Source organism: Suhomyces tanzawaensis (genome assembly GCF_001661415.1).
Source record: "Suhomyces tanzawaensis NRRL Y-17324 unplaced genomic scaffold CANTAscaffold_3, whole genome shotgun sequence".
NCBI classification, from domain to species: domain Eukaryota; kingdom Fungi; phylum Ascomycota; class Pichiomycetes; order Serinales; family Debaryomycetaceae; genus Suhomyces; species Suhomyces tanzawaensis.
The window spans coordinates 851967-864044 of record NW_017963638.1 but is presented as its reverse complement, the minus strand read 5'-3'; the positions used below and the strand labels follow the sequence as shown (position 1 = coordinate 864044).

The 12078-nt window shown below is 44.3% G+C and overlaps 8 protein-coding genes and 2 non-coding genes across 10 annotated transcripts; 5 read left to right on the top strand and 5 right to left on the bottom strand.

Moving 5' to 3' along the window:
• Positions 1-152: 152 nt before the first annotated feature.
• CANTADRAFT_50062 (centrin) lies at positions 153-778 on the top strand (the record flags this gene model as incomplete). The annotated part of the gene is made up of 2 exons (XM_020209786.1): positions 153-438; positions 549-778. The coding sequence occupies 2 exons, from the start codon at positions 153-155 to the stop codon at positions 776-778; spliced, it is 516 nt and encodes a 171-aa protein (XP_020065080.1).
• A 1048-nt stretch (positions 779-1826) lies between these two features.
• Positions 1827-2783, top strand: MRPL40 (mitochondrial 54S ribosomal protein YmL40; the record flags this gene model as incomplete). The annotated part of the gene is made up of 1 exon (XM_020210584.1): positions 1827-2783. One exon carries the CDS (start codon positions 1827-1829, stop codon positions 2781-2783), a length of 957 nt encoding a protein of 318 aa, XP_020065079.1.
• A 187-nt stretch (positions 2784-2970) lies between these two features.
• Positions 2971-4209, bottom strand: RPT4 (proteasome regulatory particle base subunit; the record flags this gene model as incomplete). Its single annotated transcript, XM_020209696.1, has 1 exon — positions 2971-4209. The coding sequence occupies one exon, from the start codon at positions 4207-4209 to the stop codon at positions 2971-2973; it is 1239 nt and encodes a 412-aa protein (XP_020065078.1).
• Positions 4210-4357: 148 nt separating this feature from the next.
• On the top strand, positions 4358-5886 carry GCD1 (translation initiation factor eIF2B subunit gamma; the record flags this gene model as incomplete). Its single annotated transcript, XM_020211201.1, has 1 exon — positions 4358-5886. One exon carries the CDS (start codon positions 4358-4360, stop codon positions 5774-5776), a length of 1419 nt encoding a protein of 472 aa, XP_020065077.1. The 3' UTR covers positions 5777-5886.
• A 563-nt stretch (positions 5887-6449) lies between these two features.
• Positions 6450-6956, bottom strand: CANTADRAFT_42549 (uncharacterized protein; the record flags this gene model as incomplete). The annotated part of the gene is made up of 1 exon (XM_020208913.1): positions 6450-6956. A coding segment is annotated over one exon (507 nt), but the record flags the coding sequence as incomplete, so codon positions are not given.
• A 181-nt stretch (positions 6957-7137) lies between these two features.
• SEC22 (SNAP receptor) lies at positions 7138-8032 on the top strand (the record flags this gene model as incomplete). The annotated part of the gene is made up of 2 exons (XM_020206672.1): positions 7138-7171; positions 7425-8032. The coding sequence occupies 2 exons, from the start codon at positions 7138-7140 to the stop codon at positions 8030-8032; spliced, it is 642 nt and encodes a 213-aa protein (XP_020065075.1).
• A 714-nt stretch (positions 8033-8746) lies between these two features.
• CANTADRAFT_50275 (uncharacterized protein) lies at positions 8747-10507 on the top strand (the record flags this gene model as incomplete). The annotated part of the gene is made up of 1 exon (XM_020209806.1): positions 8747-10507. The coding sequence occupies one exon, from the start codon at positions 8747-8749 to the stop codon at positions 10505-10507; it is 1761 nt and encodes a 586-aa protein (XP_020065074.1).
• Positions 10508-10692: 185 nt separating this feature from the next.
• Positions 10693-11412, bottom strand: CANTADRAFT_5633 (uncharacterized protein; the record flags this gene model as incomplete). The annotated part of the gene is made up of 1 exon (XM_020210576.1): positions 10693-11412. One exon carries the CDS (start codon positions 11410-11412, stop codon positions 10693-10695), a length of 720 nt encoding a protein of 239 aa, XP_020065073.1.
• Positions 11413-11507: 95 nt separating this feature from the next.
• Positions 11508-11597, bottom strand: CANTADRAFT_t89. The gene has a single exon. It is a non-coding gene; the product is annotated as a tRNA-Phe (tRNA).
• A 6-nt stretch (positions 11598-11603) lies between these two features.
• On the bottom strand, positions 11604-11676 carry CANTADRAFT_t88. The gene has a single exon. It is a non-coding gene; the product is annotated as a tRNA-Arg (tRNA).
• Between the last annotated feature and the right edge of the window lie 402 nt (positions 11677-12078).

Here is a 12078-nt window from a genome sequence, read left to right as displayed (position 1 = left end):
TTATGGGGGGGTCAGTACTCCCATCGCAGTTTCTGGGTGTCCATCCTCCAAGATGGCTGAACTAGAGTGAAAAGAAGTTTCCCCAAACTTCGGGCACGTGACCACAAAATATCAACAAATGTTTCACATTACGAGACCAATTCACCACCATCATGTCACACCAGAATAACTCATCCGTGTCGAGCAGCGGAAACAACGCCAACAAGCGTGCGTTAGGAAATCTCAAGCTCGAATTGCTCAATGAACAGAAACAAGAAATCCGGGAGGCGTTCTCGCTTTTCGACATGAATAACGATGGATGTTTGGACTACCACGAATTGAAAGTGGCTTTCAGAGCCCTCGGATTCGACTTGACAAAGCGAGAAGTCTTGGATGTGATACACGAGTATGACACGGATGACAGGAACTTGATAACATACGAGAGCTTCTTCCAAGCAGGTACGTAAACATACGCGATGGAGGCTCACGGTCATACAGGATGCTAATTACAAGAACCAGTCCGAGTATGGTCCGCAAGCAGGGCTGAAGAATGTGCTACTAACATCTAGTTGGGGAGAGAATTGTAAACCGTGATCCCTTGGACGAAATACGCCGAGCATTCAAGTTGTTCGACGACGACAATACTGGTAAGATCAGCTTGAGAAACTTAAGAAGAGTCTCCAAGGAGTTGGGAGAGAATTTAACCGATGATGACTTGAGGGCCATGATTGACGAGTTTGACTTGGATGAGGATGGAGAAATCAACGAACAGGAGTTTATCAACATTTGCACCGAGTAAGCCAATCATGCTTTGGCAGTGGAACATTCGTGCTTCAAGACTTGGTGCAACCAATGCTGTAGCCGCTAAATCATTTAATCAGAGAAGAATCGGTGTTCAGACAGAATTGAAGACGGTGTACTATAGATGTTGCGATAGCAGGAGGAAGAAACTGTGTCAACAACGTGAGCAGACCAGATGCAGCAAGGGTACGTGTGAGGAGCAATAGAGGTCAAGAACAGTACACAATAATTTCAGACCCATCAATGTCAGGTCTTTAAGCCGGATCAAGCACGCAGCCCAAGTATTTGCGGCAGTTCCATGGGCTTCTGATGCTAAAAAGCACTCCAAAACATTCAACAGGAGGGTATGGTTGTTGCCCAAAATAATTCTTATGGGTCTAATCTCTAACCCATCAGAACAACCATTGAACTGGACTCTTGACTGGTTCTAGATATCAATAATGTACTATATAATGAAATTTTTGTAGAGACGTGTGTTGGATATCCCATTTTTGAGGGTGTATCTATTAGTATTTTTCTTCGTGATTTTACTGTTGTTCTGAAGATGGTTGTTTCGTGAATGAAGCATTCTTCGTAACTAATCAAGTAGGATGTCGGGGATTAATTGACCACAAATATACTTCAAGTTGATTCTAGAATACATCAAAATATTGGTTGTTGCATTCAAAGAAATCCTTGGCACGGTAAATTAGTGGTTGTTCAATTTAATCGTAGGAACACTAGCTCGGTTATCAGGAGATATGACAGGTTAGATTTAAAGTAGGCTCTCCATCGCAGTCAAGAATCAAGTACTAAAGATTTCTCCAACCAAAACTTCAATGTTCTGAAAAAAAAATGGACGGGATCCGGAACATTCTACAATACTTACACGGAGACCAAACACCTCCCATTAGTAACGATCGACTTCTTTTCATCGCACCGTCTCACTTTGCACAATCTAACAATCTATACCGTTAGCGCACCACGCCAAATAGTCGTCCATTTACCGCACAAAAATTTCACCAAAACCAAAATTTCAACACTTAGTTCTAGTCTTCAGCTACACCATGTCCTGGAACACTGCCAAAAAGAGACTAACGAGAGACATAGAGGGTCTCCCCAAGCGTCTCCGTGACCACTACCAAAGGGAGGCCATCAAATACGCATTACCAACCTTCGACGTCCAAACACCTCCCCTTCTCAAGAACAAAGATATCAAATCGCTGCACGAGATTGGAATCACAGAAGGTGATTTAATCTACATCACTGAAGGTGAAAACAAGGGCACTGTCACCACTGTCACCAAATACCTCTCCAACTACGACTCGTTCGTGGTCACTAACTCCACATCGAAGAGATTGTTCCAGAAGTCCAACTGGGTGGAAGGACAAACCAGTCACGTTATAGATTTCCCCAACTTCATCCCCAGAAGCCACGTCAGATTGGCTGGTAAGGAGAAGGACGAGAGTGGTGCCACCAACTACTTGGTTGCCGACAAGGTTGTGTTGAAGGACAAGTACTACGACGACAGATATAAGAAATGGTTACCAAGAAGATACGTCAAGCATCACGAAACCATCGAAATCCCATGGCCAAACCCCCCAGGAAAGCTCGAGGAGGGCGAGTTGTCCACGGAAGGAGACGCAGTTTTGGACAAAACTTACGAGTTACAAACCATCGCCAAACCACCAGTACCTGCCGAAGCATTAGCACAATTGAGAAACCCACACTCCAAGTACAAGAAGAGAGTTCTCAGCGAATTACAAGCCAGAAGACTCAAGGCCCCAGAAATGCCATTATCTACTGAGCAAAAGATCTACTTGGCTAAGAACGCCAACAAACCAAAGAAAACTTACACCAACTTATCTCCAGAGATTGAAGACTTCATTGGCTCGAAGATGGCCGAACATATTAGCAAGATCGATAATCCAGCCATGCTTACTCACTTGGAAGCATTATCTAAATCCACCATTCCAGACTTTGAAAAGACCATGAAGAATATCAAGGAGTCAGAACAAGCTTAGGCTGGTTATTTAGTAAAAATTCATGTACATACGTTAATTATTGTAGGCCATCTGTGCATCCCACCTGTATCTCTGCAAATCCTAAGAAGGGAACAATATCTGTTCAAGCTACAATTGAAATCGAATTATTTTGTTAATTGAAAGTGACGGACTGGGATCTATACCCATTCAACTAATCGTAACTAGATCATAACTTTTCGTAATCTAATTTACCTTCTAACTTCTTAACATCAGCAACCTTTCTGACAGCCTTCATTATATCGTTTTGAAGAATGTAATCTCTTTCATCTCTGATGGCAAAGAAACCAGCTTCGGTCACCACGTTTCTGATATCAGCACCATTGAATCCGTCACTCATCTTGACTGCAGCTTCAAAGTCAAATTCACCTTGCTTGGCCACCTTGGAAGTATGAATCTTGAAAATTTCCAATCTTCCAGCTTCGTTGGGCAACCCAATTTCGATCTTTCTATCCAATCTACCAGCTCTCAATAAGGCGGGATCCAAAGTATCTGGTCTGTTGGTAGCCATGATGACCTTGGTTTGGCCCAATGTTTCGAAACCATCCATTTGGTTCAACAACTCCATCAACGTTCTTTGGATTTCTCTATCGGCAGAAGTACCTTCACTGAATCTACGACCACCTATAGCATCGACTTCATCCATGAAAATGATACATGGAGCATGTTCCTTTGCGTATGCGAACATTTCTCTGATCAATCTGGCTGATTCACCAATGTACTTGTCGACAATGGCAGAAGCAGGGGAGAAGATAAAGTTTGCACCAATGGTGGCAGCAACGGCCTTGGCCAACAAGGTCTTACCTGTACCAGGAGGACCATAAAGCAAAACACCCTTGGGTGGCTTGATACCGACTCTTGTGAATAGTTCCGGGTTCTTCAAAGGCAATTCGATGACTTCACGCAATTCTCTGATCTGATCGGTCAAACCACCAATTCCAGTGAATGATATCTCTCCTGGTTCGAAGGTAGTCATATTGTAGACCAATGGATCAACTTCTCTGGGAAGAATTCTCATGATGGTCAAGGTAGTCATGTCCAACGATACTCTCACTCCATTCTTCAAGCTCTCCTTCTTGATGGTGTTTCTGCATCCAACAATGTAACGGGGACCACTGGATGCCTTGACTATGAAGCTCTCGTCGTCCAATTGCTTCAACACCTCACCAATGATCTGCCCTACCGACTGGAGCGCCTTGATGTCGTTCTCGGTCTTTTCGTAGTCCTTGTCCAAGTCTCGTATGCTAAGACGAAGCTCCTTCAACCGGGAGTCCCATTTTCTATGCTCGATTAACTTCTCCTTGAATTTGTTCAATGCTCTGTCTCTTTCGACGTCTGTGGGTTGTGCAGGGGCGGCTGGCTCCTCGGAATTCAAGGCAGCCAAAAGGGGGTCTTCTTCGGCACTCATAAGGATGGCAATGTGGATGGTCTTGTTGGCGTAGTATAAAGTGGCAAATAGATGGTCGGCGCGAGTGATGGTCACGTGGCTATTTTCACGTGCTACACTCGCCAACCTCATCCTCAAAAATTTCCAGGATCAACTATCACCGTATCCAATGGAGTTCCAAGCCATCTTACTATGTGGAAAGGGCAAAGCCTTGACCCCGTTTTCCCAGGCCCGGTCCTCGGGTGCCCCTAAGGCGTTGTTGCCCATCGCCAACAGGCCCATGATCGAATATGTTTTGGAATGGTGTGAAAAGGCCTTCTTCCCTAAAGTCACTATCGTCACCGATTCCGAGAGCAAAGACGCAATTGACAAGGCCTTGACCGCATACAAGGAAAAGGCCAAGGCGCTCAAAGCCAAAAATGCCGAAGAAAGCACCGATGACGACCCTGAATATGTCACCAACATAAGCACGTTTGAAATTGACAGTGAGAACAGTGGAGAAATCCTCTACGCTTTACATAAAAACGCAGTGTTGAAGCCAAACGCCCACTTCGTGTTGTTGCCCTGTGATCTCATCACCAACCTTCCGCCCCAGGTGTTGATCGAGGCCTATAGAAATAAGGAGGACTCGGACATAGGATTGTTGGTCCATTACCGTAACCAATTGGACATAGAAGACAAAAAGTCCAAGATATTCCCCAAGAACTATACTGTCTATGCCGAGTTAGCTGACGGTAAGAACGACCTTCTCGATTTCTACTCTACAGAGGACATTGACTTCCATCAAGCTTTACAAATCAGAACGCAAATGTGCTGGAGATACCCAAAGGCCACCATCAGCACCAAGCTCTTGAACAGCTCGATCTTCTTTGGCTCACAGGAGATATTCAAGGTGTTCGAAGAGAACCCCGAAAAATTCAATGAGTCGTACTTTCAACACAGATCCATAACCAAGGTGATTCGTGATTTGGCAAGAAGATCGTGGAGGCATGTGGAGTGCAAGGAAACCATTGGCTTTTTAATAATACCACACCAAGCCACCTTCTTCAGAGCAAACAATATTCCTGTTTTGATGGAAGCCAACCGTCACTTCATGAAATTGCAAGCGATTACCAAGGCCCAACAAGGAGCGCAAGCCAAGGATAAGCTTGCGGCAAACGTGGGTATTGACTCATTGATCGGTGAAAACACCACTTTGGGCGAAAAGACCAATGTCAAGAGAACGGTGGTGGGTAAGAACTGTACCATCGGAAAGAGAGTCAAATTGACTGGATCCCTCGTCTTGGACAATGTGACCATCGAGGACGACGCCCAGTTGGAGAATTGTATAATAGGACATGGTGTGGTGTTGCGCTCCAAGGTGAAGCTTACCAACTGTAATGTTGAATCGACCCATGAAGTTGCCAAGGGCACCCAAGCCAAGAACGAAACATTATTATGCTTCACTTTGGAGGGATTGGTGGAAGGAGACAATTCGGTTATAGACGATTCTCTGGAAACTGATTCCGATGACGACTCCGATAGTGAATACGATGACGAGGCCTATGACGAGTATGGAGACAACGAGGATGGTTTATTCGCCTATTAGTGGCCCTGGATAGCTATTTCCTACGATATGACATTCGGCTACTAGGTGTTCGTAGATAGTTCCTTTACTCACTAGAAAATGCATAACGAACAAGGTTCAGAACTACCAGGTTGGAGAGCGTCATAGACGTTCTTTTTAATAGTTTCCGTAGGTCTTCCCTGTATTTTTCAATTATCCACATATGTTCGAAGACGTTACTGAGTTGTGGAGTATGGATGTTCATAGTGTTTAGTATCTCCACTGAACCTAGGGTTTTGGGGTATGGATATTCTACCTTGGCCCAGATCTTCTTTCGTTTTCGTAATATTCCTTTCTACAATTGTTCCCTAGTAGATATATTCTTAACCTAACCTAAAACCAACGAAATAAACCTATAAATGAAATGCAATGCAAGATGATGCCAGTGGACAAGTGACGCCTGGGAAATGCAGAACTTTAGATAGAGCAGAGCGGATCAAAAAGCATCGCCCTTTGTATGTTCACTTGCTCTGTCCTTATTATGGTCGGAAAGAGTCTTCTTCCACTTCTTCTTCGTTCCCTCGTGCTTCATTTTCTTCAAGATGACTCTATCCTCCAAGTCCTCGTCCGAGCTACTGCTCGATTTCAGAGGCGACAGCACCACGGACTCCTTGGATGGGTAGTCGGATCTGCGAGCGTTCGATCTGTAGTGACGGTGCTCGACCGATAATGGGGCCATCCCAGGCACGAACGGACGTTTGGGCTGTAAATCATGATTGAATGAGAATTTGAATTCGTGGGGAAACTGGAACAGTTCCGACGATGCACTTGCGGGCTTGTCGGCCACTTCAGCCTTGTCTTCGGCGTTGTTCATGTTGGTGATCTCTGCTCGCTTGGTCAACGCCCAGTTCTCGACGTCCCCGTCATTGGCGATGATTTCTAGCAAGTCGTCTAGGCAATTCAAGTATCCGTTGTATTGGAGTAACAGGGTAGCGTTATGGGTGGTTCTGTACAATGCAGCAACTGATTTGGCGGCATTAGCAAATTCAGCCTTGTGGTTGGGCGACGTGCTATTCCCAGCCACCGATGAGTTGTACAATTTGGCTACAGACTTGGCAGCATTCTTGAACTCGGTGGTGAGATCCCTGCTGAGATCATCGATTGCGGTCTGGTTGACGGGCTTTGTGGGAGGGAGATCAAAAGATAAATTTGACAAGTCCATCTTGGGTGGCTGCGTGGTGCCGTGGGAGTTTCGATGGGTGGAGGGTATTGTCTAAATAGGAGTGGCTATAAAAATTTTAGGCGTAAGATCACCCGCACTGGTGATGGTGCGTCACGTGACATAATATCCCGGCTATATGCCGAACTGTTTGTTACACGTAGACTCTACCCCCAGAGCCACCATGGTGCAATCCACGTTAATCTACAGATACGATGGTACGTATGGCCTCTTGGTCTGAGCAGCCTGGAGTCGCCCAAAATTGGCCGTCGACACCAGCCTTTTTCCAGCGAATAGATGCCTGGTGGACCACCAATCCCACGAATCATTAACGAGAAAGAACTCCACCAGGAGGCCTGTTTCTCGGTCTGGCTTCAGCGTGAGCTCCCAGTCTCTACGATGGACATCATCTCCGATTAGTTGCTTGATATGGCCCAGAATCGCCCTTTCTTTCCGATATACTAACATCAGCCCTCCCTTTGTGTGGATCGGTAGACGACAACAACGACCCAGCGTTGTTGGACCAAAAGAAGAAGTGCAAGATCCTCATCAGCAGAATCACACCAAACTCGGAGCCCCAGGCCACGGTCGAATCAGGACCATACAACATCCACTACTTGATTGTGAACTCCATCATTTACCTTTCGATCTGTGAGAAGTCATACCCACGCAAATTGGCATTTTCGTACTTGGAAGAGATTTCCAACGAGTTTCAGCACTCTCATGGCCAGGAGGCCTTGAGCAGTAGTGCAAGGCCGTTTGGATTCAGTTCCTTTGACAACTTCTTGAGTAAAACCAAGAAAATCTACCAAGATCAAAGGGCACAGTCCAACTTAGACAAATTGAATAACGACTTGGCCGACGTCAAGAAGGTCATGACCAAGAATATCGAGGACTTGCTCTACAGAGGTGACTCCTTGGATAAGATGAGCGACTTGTCCTCGAGCTTGAAGAGTGACTCTCTCAAGTACAGAAAGAGAGCCCAGAGAATCAACTTGGAGGCCTTAATCAGACAGTACATTCCTATTGTGGGGGCTGGTTTGATTTTTGTATTCATCATTTGGTACAAGTTCTTGTAGGGGACCACGCGTTGCCGAAGCGTCAGAGGCTGCCAGGCAGTTAAATTAGCTGTTGCTGCTAGTGTGTAACACATGATGTAATCACCAGCTGTATATGTTCAATGACTAGTAATATTCCTAGAAATATCATCACCCAGCTCGAGTATGCTTAATATTAATGACAAATTAGAGCAACCATGAGGGACTTGTAGCACATAGCACCAACATCCGATCCTTCATTGCCCTCGTAAACTCTAGGGAACCACCAGTCAACCTCAGTGGGCCACTTATCATCTGGTTGTATTACGTAAGCATCGTCTTGTTCTTAGATAATCGGTCTTATCGACCAGTGCTACACCAGCTCCAATGTCTACCAATGGTCGCCAATTGCCCATAGACGGCTCTGATGCTGGTTCCTCTACGGTGTATCACTCCGTGCAGACCCCTTCTATCAGTCCTGCTATATCCAGATCCTCGGGTCATTTGACTCAAACAGATATCAATGGAACAACATCCAAGCAAGACGACCATGTCCTGCTCCACCGCATCCCTTCTGACCTTAGAATCCTCCTTCCTAGGTCACCAAGCCCGTTCTCGCAAGATTCTTCGCGTCCCTTGCTTACGAGTAAGTTGCTGAGCCAACCAACCACTGCAGTCAATCTTGAAACGGTGGGAAATGGCCCCAACGAAAGTGGGAACGAGCTCCAAATCAGCCAGCTGAACAACCACAGTCTGATGATCAGTGGGTACAGCAGTGATGAAAACGTTGAAGAGCTGAACGACCATAGCACCACCCAAGACGAAGAAGATTTGCATAACATATTGAATGACTTGATTGGACACGAGCATCGAGAAGTAGAATCAACACCGTTAGACTTCTTGGAGTTGAACATTTTCAAGAATGAAGAGGGTAGCCAGCATGACTCCGACACCAACTCGATACTGGCTGAAGAGTCCGCAAAATTATTCTTCGACAGATACATTCAGATTGACAAGGGCAATGACGAACCGCTCTTTCATAGCAAACTAAAGCATTTTTTCATTCTTTCATCAGCTGGAAAGCCAGTCTACTCTATGAACGGCTCTGATGATATTATCATTGGATACATGGGTATAATAACAACCATCATATCCACATTCGAGGAAAACATGCAGGAAGATATCAAATCTATCACAGTGGGTGAAGACGTGAAGATAGTTGCATTGACGAAGCATGAACTAATCTTTGTCGCCATCACCAAAATTGGGTATGAGTCGATGTCATCTTCAAATAACCATGAGGAAGACTCTATATTAGTGAACCAACTTAACAATCTTTACCATTACTTGTTGTCTATTTTATCCAGGCCCACGTTGGAGAAGAATTTCCATAATAGAATGAATTATGACCTAAGGAAGGTCCTCACTCCACTAGACTTCCACAACCTTGACAGCTTGTGCTTCAAAATGACTTACGGCTTGCAACCTCATGGATCAGACCCAATCGGTTTTGATTACTTCATGAGCCAATTATTAGGCTCCTCCTTGCAAAACATAAAAATGACCAATACTACAAGAACCCAGCTCAACAACATACTTCTTTCTTCGAAAAAACTCAAAGAGGATAAGAAGGAATCCGATAAATTAAGCAGTTTCTTCAATATCAAGAGAGATGATGAGGAAAAATACATTGCTGAGGATCTTCTTTTCTCTTTCCTTGCAGTTTCGAGCAAGATCTTGAGTTACTTGAAACCAAAAAATCACAATCTATCCAATGAAGATATTTCGTTGCTTATCTCGATGATTGAATCTACGGAATTGCATGAACCGGACAGTGGCGAGGGCGATTTATGGATGCCGTTGTGTATGCCACAATTCAATCAGAATGGTTTCCTCTACGTGTTTGTCAAAAAGTTCATGTTGAGCGATTACATTGACACAGGACATCAGAAGCAGTGCCCACCAATAACGATAATTCTTATCAGTGGCAACAAAAACTCATTCTTCGAAATGCAAGAAATCTCCAAGTACATCATTCGCAAGTTGCTTAAGCATGAATCGTTCAAACTAAAGTTGTACAAGGAGCTCCTTTTGTCCACGAAACTTTCAGTGCTACATGACATTAAGGTGCCAGTGATCAAGCATTTTGTCTACAAGCTCACCAAGACCAACCAATATATTATGAGTGATATAGCCCATTATAACGGTGAGCGAAATATAAATAGCTGTATCCAGTTGGTATACTTCTATTCCATGCTAAGAAACACCAAGGTCACCAAAGTTTTCAAGCCCCAAGGCAGCCACAAAATTATGCATCCATTCAGTAACAAGAAGTTGACCTACTCGAAGTGGAATAATGTGACAGGATTCATGCTATGCGACGATACTTTTGAGTTTTATTGCTTATGTACAGAGGGGGTGGACTCCAAGGACTTGATTAGCCATAGCTTGAAGGTGATCAAATGGTGTGAAAAAAATTACAAGCGGTTGTTTATAGGAAATGGAGTCAGTTTTTAGACAAGACCATGGAGATATTTTTCTCCCCAAAGACAGGCAAAACAAACAGATTTTAACAAGTGTATTTCTCTTAATAACCGTGCCGAAGTTCTGCTAGAATGGTCCAGATTTACTTGCATCAATCTCAGAACCTCCATGCGAACCATGGAATATGAACATTAATCGGTTGGGCTGGCTAGACATGCTTACTTGAGGATGGCAGTCTCTGCAGCCTTGAATGCTTCGGCCAACTTTTCCGTGTAGGTCTTGTGCAACTTCTCGAAGTCGTTCAAGACTTTCGTTTCAGCATCACTTTTTTGTTTCTTCACCTGCTTGGAAAACTTGTTCTTCACATCGGCTCTGATTGATGCCAAACTGCCTTTGGAGGACCCATTCTTCATTTTCTCAAATACTTCCTTCAACTGCTTCACGCTCTCCTTTTTAGTCTCGGTGTTCACTGGTGGTAATGGCACCTTCAAGGTGTACTTGTTGGCAGGGTCGACCTGAGCATTCATGTTCAAACCAGAGCCCAAAATGGTGTTGATAACGTGCTTGGAACTGGCAGGATCAAACAAGGTGACAATGAAGTTTCTTCCCTTGATGGAAGTTTGGGCCACTGACGTGAATGGCACCTCTTCGTCGTTGACGTTCACAGTCAACTTGTCGAAAATACGTGGATTAGTCTTACCCAATTTGCTCTCGTTGGCAGTTTTGGTGAACTTTTCGAGCACCTGCTTGAACTTGGCGGTAGCATCCTCGAAATCTATCAAAGCTGATGGCTCTTCGACGTCTTCTTCTTGTGGTGCAACTGCCTTTTTTGGCTTCTTTTTGAGCAAAATTGGGGCGGCTGAAAACGCTCTGGTGGGTGGGGTGAGCCTGGAGGCTATCAAGGGTCTAGCGAAGCATAATCTTAACGATCTAATCATGGTGTGGTGGTGAAAGTATTCCAGAACTTGCAACTTGTGGTGGAATGGGGAGATATTATCTGCAGGAGCTGCGCTCGTTGGGGATCAAAAAAGAATGCGATTTCTGTGGATCGAACACAGGACCTTCAGATTAACTGTGACTGAATCTCTTCAGTCTGACGCTCTCCCAACTGAGCTAAAACCGCAANTCGAACCCACGCCGGGAGTCGAACCCGGAATCTTTTGATTAGAAGTCAAACGCGTTAACCATTACGCTACGCAGGCTTGTCATGTGATGGAAATAGCCCTAAATTAAATAGTCAGCTAGATTCAAAACATAATTGTGATAAGCACGACTTTTCTTATGTATGGGATTCAAGTTCTTGATGGTAAAATCTCTAATTATGACTATACGTGGTTTTCCTTAACTTAAGATGAAAGTTTTCATTTTCGGGCCCGTATGCGTCTGATAGAGAACGGTTAATATAACGGTATTATCTTGCTTGAGCAAATTAGTGGTGTTCACTGGACAAAAAGCGTTATCGAGCCAGCTAGCTACTTGAAACATTGTGGGTCATTTGGTTTCTAGATTATATTAATGCGGTAGCATATAAAAATATACTTCCCATTGGCAATAAATAGAAACTTAACTTTTTTGATGTTTTAATTTTGAAGCAAGAAGTATCA